At 46.3% G+C, this 10,243-nt stretch overlaps 2 protein-coding genes across 2 annotated transcripts; both read right to left on the bottom strand.

Annotated features, from left to right (window-relative positions):
* Positions 1-125: 125 nt before the first annotated feature.
* On the bottom strand, positions 126-884 carry LOC123128401 (putative cell wall protein). The gene has a single exon (XM_044548388.1). It carries the CDS (start codon positions 789-791, stop codon positions 456-458), a length of 336 nt encoding a protein of 111 aa, XP_044404323.1. The 5' UTR covers positions 792-884; the 3' UTR covers positions 126-455.
* A 1,650-nt stretch (positions 885-2,534) lies between these two features.
* LOC123128402 (alpha-mannosidase I MNS5) lies at positions 2,535-6,995 on the bottom strand. The gene is made up of 15 exons (XM_044548389.1): positions 6,709-6,995; positions 6,251-6,293; positions 6,092-6,157; positions 5,935-5,996; positions 5,684-5,783; positions 5,380-5,562; positions 4,971-5,019; positions 4,718-4,897; positions 4,429-4,549; positions 4,239-4,320; positions 4,064-4,149; positions 3,784-3,884; positions 3,526-3,667; positions 3,264-3,414; positions 2,535-3,137 (listed from the first exon to the last, which is right to left on the bottom strand). The coding sequence occupies exons 1-15, from the start codon at positions 6,858-6,860 to the stop codon at positions 2,910-2,912; spliced, it is 1,746 nt and encodes a 581-aa protein (XP_044404324.1). The 5' UTR covers positions 6,861-6,995; the 3' UTR covers positions 2,535-2,909.
* Between the last annotated feature and the right edge of the window lie 3,248 nt (positions 6,996-10,243).

A 10,243-nucleotide genomic window follows, 5' to 3' on the forward strand; every position in this document is an offset into this window, starting at 1 on the left:
AAAACAACATCCCTTCTAACCAAGGATCAAATTCAGATTTTCACTGTGATTGGACCGAACAATGGGTCTTCTTTCATCTATACAAGCTTGTTTTTTGTGTGTGGCTAACATAGCAAGCTTCATCATGCATAGTACTTCATCATTAATTTATCGAACTAAAAAGAAAAATACATTGAACTGAAACACATTATTGGCAACAACAAAGCAAAGCGAGATATGCAACGGATGCTTCCTTCCTACGCATCCATGCATACCCCATACAGGTACACTCTCCAATCACACACAAAACGTCGACAGCGCGCTCGGACGCAGTCGCTGATACACGCATACTCATGCCTTGCCTATGTATAGCAGCTAGTTTTATTATAGCAACCAAAAGCTAGCGGAAATTGAATTGTAGCAGGCTAGCTACCCATCGACCGATGGGCGTAACGTGGACGAGTTCGATCCATTCATCAGGGGGACTCCGTGGTGGCTGCGGGGCGGAAGGGGTTGGGCACCTCGAACCCGGGGTTGGGCACCCAGGTGTCGTCGGCGCCGGGGATGAACTGCGCCCTGGCGGCGGCCGGGATGCTGTGGTCCAGCCCGCCGATGTCCGGCCTGTAGTGGGTGCCCAGCTCGTACCGCCCGATCCCCGGGATCAGCACCGTCCCCTCCTGGAACGTCTCCGGCCGCTTCACCGCGTCCTCCTTCGCGGCCACCGGGACGCCGCGCGCCGTTGCCGAGCCCGCGCACGCCGCGGCCGCCACCAGCGCCGCGAGGATCAGCAGGGAGGCCGACTTGCTGGCCATGTCAACGAGTGGCTAAGCTGCGACCGCGACTAGTGGTAGGCTGGTAGCCAAGTGAGCTTGCTGGCTGTTGCTTTCGTTGTGATGTTGATCGCTCGCCGCGCCGGGCTTTTATAGGGGCGTGGCGTAAAGGCTACGAGGAGCCCGCCCGCTGGCGCGCCGCGGGGTGGGAGCTAAGCTGGGAAAAGGCGGTGCGTTCAATTCGCATGCACGGCGCACGCTGCAACCAACGCCGGGCCGTGCGTTATTGTGCGCGCGCGAGTGAGCAAAAAAGGGCTTCTCCTAGGGTGTGAATGACGTCGACGACCATGCGGCGCGAGCGATCGAGCGATCGGACGCGGGAAAGGGCCGTGCGTGGACGACTGGCAGGGCGCGGTTGAGTTGGTTGCTTGCGCCGTACGTACCGTTCGATTGGGGGCGCGCGCGAGGAGGGAGGGACCCTGCGCGGCGCGGTTGTTGGTCTAGAAGCCATGCCAGGTCCGGAAGCTCCAGCTACCCTCGCCTGCTCTTTATAGCGCCGCCGCGATCGACCACGGGGAGGCTACTTATTTCCTTTCTCTTGCTATATCTCCCTTTTGCCACATTTGTGTGGGGTGTTTTCCAATGTAGCTTGGGCTTTGATCTACCTAGTCCACCTGAAACAACTGGCCCTGGTTGGAGAGTGGTCGAATCTCACTTTTATGGTCCGGAAAAAGGGACAGCCAAAGTCTTTTTTTGATTGCTTTGTGCCGGACTTGGTGGAAGACTCGAAAATGAGGCTTGTTTTGAGAACAGACTTCCCGCTGATCCCCATGGGATTATTTACCATGTTTGTCGCTTGGCTCACCTACCGGAGCGATTTGCAGACACCAAAGGTGCAAAAGGCGATGCACCGAGTGGATGAACTTGTGAAGAAAGGCGCGCGGGGGGTCTTCTGGCGATCTCATGGTTGGGCACCAACATTGTCGAAGAATAGCAGGTGAACAATTTCTGTTACCAATGACTCCGCGTGGAGTCTTTGATCGGCTGCATGTTTCGGTCCTGAGATCAGGATGAGGAACTGCTGAACTTGTGTAGCGTTCTGTGAGTTCCATCAATGAAGCTGGGGGAAACCCTTTTATATATTAAAAAAAACATATACATGGCAGTAGCTTTTTTTCCACAGGAAATTAGGAAGTGTATCGTCTATTCCTATAACTCTGACATACTTCCTCCGTTCGGAATTAGTTGTCGCAAAAATGGATGTATCTAGATGTATTTTAATTCTAGATACATCTATTTCCGAGACAAGTAATTCCGAACGGAGGGAGTACTACTTATTTATAAGTCGGCATTCTCCACCTCGATCTTTTTGGCAAAACAATGCAACTTCAGTTTCAGAGATGCGTGGCATCGAAAATTTACACATGATTTTTTTACGACCCTACATACATAATGTGCAGCAGATTCTTCCAAGCGCGGGAATCACTGTGCGTGCTATTTGGTGTTATCTTAAATCAAGCCGTTTTAAGTTTGATCAAGCAGGAAATTATGAACATCTACAATACCAATACAAGACTAAGTGGTCTTGTATAGATCAAAGTAAGGATTAACTTTTTTTTGTTCCTGCCCTGCAATCTGACATTTGACTTTGCAGCTACACTGATTATTGGTGTGAATCTACAGTAGAAATCTGATGGCAGGGAAGGCTAGAGCCTGGAGCCACGGCTCCATGGTCCTATCAAACTGTACAGCAGTGCAATCACGATCAATTTGCAACTCACAACAAACAAAAGACTGAACTTAATTATTATGTCCGAACAAATTAACCAGAATGTACAATGTCTCTAGTATGTTCTTTTTTTGCATGCCCACATGTGCTAAAATAATCAGATCAGACAGTAATTACATATATCGCACAATAAAATACACCCATATATCGGACCGCAGATACATCACATCAGCATGAAACTTCAAACCAGCATTTGACATACAGGTTAATTGGGCTGATTCAGACGTCACGAATCTGCTATCGATGCTATTCTAATGTACAAAGTCAGGCTGAAGCGGGTGGGTAACATTCTATTTTCAAGGTGGTGTTTACCTTATTTTGATCATTCTGTGAACGAATGGCGAAAGTATAATCCTCTCCAACAACATTGGCTAGTAAACCGCCAGCCACAAGCCGCAGTATCCAGCCATACTGCATGTTCTCCTCTTGCATGTTACTGACTCTATCCCACAGTCATCGTCGGCTCTGCATCTGTGGCTAGGGAACACATCTGGTATGTGGCACGCACTCTCCCACGGGGAGCCAACGTTCTGCCGGAAAATTGTCTCTGGACAGACTTTGGATGACAATGCGCTCGCACGAATCGGTTGGTTGCCGTCCTGCAGAGAGGTTCTCGATATCATTACGATGACAGTACAAAGTAAGATTAATGCTCCTACAAATAGGAGCTAGGGCATCATATGGTTTCCTAACTTGCGTTCTGATGTAAGCTGGTATGGGATCACCTTAACAACTGTCCAATTGGTGGGAACATCCAGTCGAGGAATTTTCTCGTGCCACGTGCTCATTACTGGAAGGGGGTGGCCCTCTGTTGTAAATATGTAATTTTTGTTCCTCAAGAATGAATCGTCGTAAAGGAGAAAAAGATATTTGCACCTGCAGAAGAGTTATCAACCGTCATCTCAACAGTGACGGGATCTATCAGCGCGAATGAGACAGTTTTGCTCCAACTGCATATTAGAAACAATAGGAAGATTAACAGCTCACGTTTCTGAAAGAAAGAAGCTGTGTTGATGATCTTCAAGGTTCATTGTTGAAACATCTCTGATACTAGCAAAACCTCCTTCCACTTTGGTGTAGTAATTAAGTGATCCAATTATAGCTTCACCCACTTCTAGGTACCAAGGATCTATAGAGATCAGTGGTGTTAGTGATCTGGACATCATATTATCTTTATCTGCTTGATTAAAATTTTAAGAAAAAAAATCGCCAACAATATTATTTGTCTGTTATTCATGATCATACCTTTAGTTGCTTGATAAAGATAAAATGTAGACTCAGCAAACTCTGGACGTAAAGGATAGTACTTCTCTGTAGGATGCAAAATTCCGTAGTCTAACAGATATCTGCAAAGTACAAAGCACGCATCAACAAAATACAGTGTAAAACCTGAAAGCAAGTTTTGGTCATACTCTTGTCAGTCTTGTGCATCATACTCTGAATTGATTTGAAACAGTCACTCAATATTTCCATTTTCCTTTACAAACTGATGGTCAAGAGGTACTTAGTTTTTAGTTATTAATACCTTTCAGGAAGGACGCCAAACCTTTGCCATACATTGTAAAATTCACGATGTGACAGATTTGCAGCAGCAACATCTCCTAGTAGTGTCTGGTGATGATGATAGCAGTAAGCAAACAATACAAGATAAAAAATTCCACAATAAGGTGATATATCAACCATGTACAGAGTCAGCAGACCTGAACACCAGGCCAGAAGGCCTGGAGGCTAGTTAGTTGCCAGTGTGTTGCTTCTCCAGTCCTGATATCGGCCTCATGGTACCTGAGAAGACAGATGATTATTACTGTCCGGTACAAGCATATTGCGGCGACAAGTAACTAGCATGGAATGGAAATTTTTGAATGAATATGGCACGAAGAAAGGGTGTACCATGGCCCATGTCGGAAATACTTCTGCACTGCTAGGTAAGCAGAGTGAAACATATCCCAGTACTCATCACTTCCAAAAAGGACATATGCCTTAATCAAATACTCGTAAAATGAATCAACTCCTGCAAATATGTTACGAAAGATCATCAATATGTCTCAAGCACATATATCTTCTAATTAGACAGAATTAAACGACATATACAAAGAAACACTTGGCAAAAAACAATTATGCTACAAATTTGACGTTGGTATAAGCGATACACCAAGTGGGCTAGCATAAGAAGTAGTACCAGCACCAATGCCTGACGAATATTCAATCCAGTTGCCAGACAAAACATCTAGTGTTGAGCCTACAAGATTCAGTGAGCTTCTCATGCTCCATAACTTGCGAAGAGCACGAAGAGCTGCAGCTTCATATCTAGGATCACCGGTCAAACGTGACAATGCACCCATTTCCAGGATAAGGGAGCCTGCAACAAATTTATGTATCTTAGCTACCACTACCAAGATACCCAACAGAATAAAGACTATTCCGCCACTCACCACATCCTGATGTGCTCGTTTCAGTTGTCTCATTCTCCATCACTCCATACTGGAAAAAGTAGTCATAGCATCAGAGATGATGTATGAATAAAATACAAGCTCAACAGCCATGTCAGATCATGATTAAAAGGATTGTAATATACGTGAGCTATGTAATATGTATGAGTTGAGTGTTACAAGTAACATCATACAAGGGTATCCAGAAAGGGAAACAAAATAATTGTCGAATGATTATCTAGTTTCCGCAGGAGGCTTGACACTTCTGTTCTGTGCCATAGAAGGAAGGGGCGTGCTGAATAAATGGAATTTATCAATACATGTCTTTTACTATTTATTTTATCCGGGAACGTGATTGTAGCGGTGTACTACTTTCTAAATCAGAAGAAAGGCCAAGGGTTTGTAAATGAACCTTAAGATTGATCCATGCATACGGCAATCCAGTAGGGGTCTCGAATGCTGGCAGAAACCGGCTGCCTAAATTTTCAGCAAGATGTAGCAGTTGGTTCTGATATACTCCATCTTTATTCTGACTGCTATAGTCCTTTGCAAGAATATGAGCAGAAATAAGCCCCCCAAGAAGTCTTATGTTACACTGGATAAGAAGGGGGAAAAAACCATGAAGAAGGGAAAACTGTGAGAAAATGATTGTTGCTTAAATCCTGGCAACATGTCATTGTTTTGTTCTAGTGGTGATAAAAATCAGATGGCATTACCTCAAAAAGATTAACTCGAGCATCAACGTCAAAAGTTAGGTTCTCTGAAAGCCAACTAACTCCTCTGTCAAATTCTGTTAGGTTACCTAAGACAACAAGACTGCATGAGCCAAAACAGAGAGGCATTACCTATCAATCTTATGGATACAATTTTCCTTTTGAAGAAACAACATAGCAATTCATATTCTTATCATCAAAAGACAGCACAAATCTCGAAGTATCCAGAAACATTACAACTTCATAAAGTGTACCTTGATAATGACTCAACTAGTGTCAATGCTGATCCATTATAATCCTGTGGCAAGTGCTCAAGCTACAAGAAGGAAGAAAGAGTTGATATTACGCCTGGGTATCTTTAAGCTTTTGTGATGTCAATTGGAAACTGTAAATTTGTCGATACATTAATACATTTAAGTTGCCAAGCTCACTGAGGGAGTCAGTGAAGCCTTTAGTAAGAGGCTTCAATTCATCATGCTGAAAAGGTATCAACACAGAAAACATCAGATTGGCCATGAACAAATGAACTGAATTTTGCTCAAGAATTCCTAAAATAGCTGATGAACATACAGGAAATGCATACGCCATGTAGTTGTCATAAGCATGATAAAACCTGAAATGAGTGGAAATGGATCAGTACTAGAATATGGAGATACAGAGATTATGGAGTGATTCATTGATCAAATGGGCTGATGCTCTGGGGACTGGGGGGTGCAAAATTATTGCAGGACTGAAATAGAGAGATTATGGAGTGATTCATTGACCACATGGGCCAAAACGTTGGTTACAGGCGTTAGTTCGAGATGTTGGCACTCGTCTGAACAAGACGAACAAAGTTCGCATTTTTATCTGCGACCCGAATTACAGGGGCTTCTGTCTGAAGACGGAGCTTACAGGACAGCTAAAATCATCTTCCCCGTACGACACAGAAATCCCCGCGACGAAATGGAACCTTCCCAGTCCCAAAGCTCGGATTAAACCCGACAGAAATCGAGCAGAGGGTAGCTAAGACAGGGGGGAGCGCTCACATCTCGACGACCTTGCCCCTCATGCGCAGCCTCCTCGTGCGCCCGTACCCGTCTCTGCTGGCCGCGGCCGCGGCGGGGGCGCCCACGGCCGCGGCGAGCGCCGCGAGGAGAAGCGCGACGGCAGCGAGCCGCGCCGGCCGAGGAGATCGCATGGAGACGGAGGTGGGACTGGGAGCCGGCCGATGACGACGGTGTCCGATGGGGATCAGGACCCCGCACGGCACGACCGAGAGCGGATGGTTCCCTCCTTCCGCCCGTGGATTTGGTGGGCGTATTCAGATCTCGTACCTGACGTGTTCTATGCTTGCGTGTACGTAATGGCACGACACGTTGTCTGCCACGTAGGATTCCCTTTTCTTCCTGTATATATTAACCTGAAAACTTTTGCGTGTGTTTGTGCACGCGCGCGCTTCACTGCGGACTTCTTTTTTTTCGGGAGAAATAGCATTGCATTACTCAATGACAACGTCTTTACAATCATAAAATGCTATTTTCACTACTTCATCTGGACCAGCTCCTAACCAAGTCAAGGTCCTGCCTTGGGTTCTAGCAAACTTAGCTAAGCAATCACTAGCTTTATTTTGAGATCTAACTATATGAGAAATACAAGTCTTCCTTAAACCCATTAAGTGCTTAATCTCTCTAACAATAGAAGAGTAAACTGAGCGATCCGCATCCAAGCTTGATATGAGAGAGATCGCTTCGAGAGAGTCCATCTCCACCACGATCGGCAACTCGCTTCGCTGCAAGGCAAGGGACAAGCCTTCCATACACGCGCACAACTCCGCCTCAAGGGAGTCTCTGCACGAAAACAACACCCTGCATGACGAGAAGTTGATAGCCCCGCGATGATCACGTAAGATCATGCCCGCACCCGCTTGTTCTGACGCAACAAAAGATCCATCAGTATTCAATTTGCACCACCCCGGCTCGGGCGTAGTCCAACTCCGTTCGTCCTGATCACCAACGCTTCTCCCCCTTCTCACTGTATTTTTCCATTCGATATAAGTTTTCCCTTTGGTTGGGTCAGCCTGTGGATTCTGCTTGATACCAACCAAGGACACCAGATAGCTTTGCAGAAATCTTAGAGAGACTTCCATAGGCGGGGCAGGCTTAGCATGAACTAGCTCGTTCCAGACAAACCAACTCCTCCAGAAAATCATTAGTAACATTGTTCGTTCAAGGTTTGTAAGAGGATCCAGGACGTGTAGCAGCCATTCTTTCCCGTTGTTAAGTATTGATGTGACATCCGGGAGCCTCCACACTCTGGCCATGGCCACAAACAGATCACGCCCAAACTGGCAGTGCACGAATGGATGAAAGTTATCCTCCTCTTCTGCTCCACATACCGGACACATACATGTGGTTTCCAGCCCAATACGGTGCTTGTGGGTAGTGCATCATTCGACAGGCGCCAAGCGAAGTGCTTCACCGTTGGGGGGCGTCACACTTCCATATGAAGTCCCAGCAAGCACGGCTTCCCGAAGGCGCAGAACTCGACGCCACCGCAGAATTGCGATGAGCCTCATCGAAAGCCAATTCGTAAGCTGATTTAACTGTAAAAATACCATGTCTGCCGGGGCCCCAAGCGATCACATCTCCCTCCATTCTAGGAGATGCACGAAATTTCATTATTTCATGTACATCTGCAGCCACAAAATATTCCCGAAGGATCTCAACTTTCCAAGACCCATTAGTGTTTAGCAGACCAGAAACAAACCGAATACGGCAACACCCTTGAGGAGAGATCGGCTTATATGAGAAGGGTCTCGGGATCCAGCTATCCCGCCACACCCTTATGCTTGCCCGTCCCCTACTCTCCATAGCAGCCCCTTTTTCAACAGTTCCAGGCCATGGCATATAGTCTGCCAAGATGATGACCCGTTCCCAGCAAAAACAACATCTTCCAACTTGCCATCTGGGTAATAACGTGCTTTTAAGACCCTAGCACACAGGTTGTCTGGCTTCGTTAAAAGCCTCCACGCCTGCCTAGCCAACAAGGCCTGGTTAAACAGCCGAAAATCGCGAAAACCAATTCCTCCTCTGTCCTTGGGCTGCAAGAGATGGTCCCAATTCTTCCAGTGCACCTTTCTTTTACCCTTTGCCGATCCCCAATAAAAATTCCGCACCATGCGTGTAAGATCATCACAAACTGAAAACGGTAACTTGAAGACGCCCATAATATAAGTTGGGAGCACTTGCGCAACCGACTTTATCAACACTTCTCTCCCCGGTTGCGCCAAGAGGCCATCCCCCCATTGTATCAACCGTTTAGTGAGCCGAGTCTGTAGATTCTAAAAACGCCCTTTAGACATCCGCCCCTCCGGTGTCGGCAGGCCCAAATATTTCTCCTCGAAGTGAAGGCTCGTGATATTAAGTACTGACCTTACTTCCTCCTGAACCGCTACGGGGCAAGCCTCACCAAAAAGAATGGAGCACTTGTTAGGGTTTAGGCACTGGCCCGCCGCCTTCCCGTACAAATCCAACACCACTTTAACCTCATCTGCTTGTTCTCTCGAAGCCTCAAAAAACAACAAAGTATCATCAGCAAACAATAAGTGTGAAACGCCCGGTCCTCGTCTAGAAACCTGCACCGGCGTGATGTCACCCGTAGCCACTTTGCTCTTTAGTAGAGCTGATAGACCATCTGCCACAAGCAAAAAAAGAAACGGAGAGAGCGGATCTCCTTGCCGAAGACCACACGTTGGCGCAAACGAATCCAAGAGGGTTCCATTAAGTTTGACAGAGTATCTCACCGATGTGACACACGACATTATCCAGTCAACCCATCGCTGAGAGAAACCCAACTTTTGCATCATTTGCCTCAAGAAGACCCAATCCACTCGATCATATGCTTTTGATAGGTCCAGTTTGTAAGCACAGAAACTTCTTATGGGATCCTTCTCCTGCTTGATATGATGGATACACTCAAATGCAACTAGTGCATTATCTGTAATCATTCTTCCTGGGATAAAGGCGCTTTGCTCAGGAGAGATGAGATCATCCAGCAAAGGCCTCATCCTATTCACTAGGCACTTGGAGATGACCTTATAGATAACATTGCACAGACTAATGGGCCTGTAGTCCGTGATTTTTACCGGGTTGGGAACTTTGGGAATAAGTACAATAGATGTAGAATTCACTCCCTCCGACATGACACCAGTGCTGAAAAAATCCTTCATCGCAGCCAACACACCCTCCTTGAGAGTGCTCCAATTCCGCTGAAAGAATCTAGCGGGGAAACCATCCGGACCCGGAGCTTTTAGTGGTCCAATTTGAAACAAAGCATCCGAGATCTCTTTATCTGTAAAAGGAGCACACAACTTGGTGTTATCCTCCTCGGTCACCACCGGGTTAATTAGTTCCAAAATAGGCGCTGCATTAAGTGTGGGATCAGCTGTGAAAATATCATGAAAATAACGGTTAGCCACTTCCCCCATAGAGGCAAGATCAGAGTGAACTACACCGACACTATCCGTCAACTCTCGAATCTTGTTCTTCCTCGCCCTCTAGACTGCTTTGCTTTGAAAATATT

The sequence above is a fragment of the Triticum aestivum genome, chromosome 6A, assembly GCF_018294505.1.
Source record: "Triticum aestivum cultivar Chinese Spring chromosome 6A, IWGSC CS RefSeq v2.1, whole genome shotgun sequence".
NCBI lineage: Eukaryota > Viridiplantae > Streptophyta > Magnoliopsida > Poales > Poaceae > Triticum > Triticum aestivum.

Excerpts from the sequence above, each read along its gene's own strand:
- LOC123128401 (XM_044548388.1), bottom strand. The coding sequence starts at position 791 with ATGGCCAGCAAGTCGGCCTCCCTGCTGATCCTCGCGGCGCTGGTGGCG.
- LOC123128402 (XM_044548389.1), bottom strand. The coding sequence starts at position 6,860 with ATGCGATCTCCTCGGCCGGCGCGGCTCGCTGCCGTCGCGCTTCTCCTC. Across the intron at positions 4,898-4,970 it reads AACGAGCACATCAGGATGTG|GCTCCCTTATCCTGGAAATG; the intron begins GTGAGTGGCGGA and ends AATTTGTTGCAG. Across the intron at positions 4,550-4,717 it reads TTCGTCAGGCATTGGTGCTG|GAGTTGATTCATTTTACGAG; the intron begins GTACTACTTCTT and ends ACATATTTGCAG.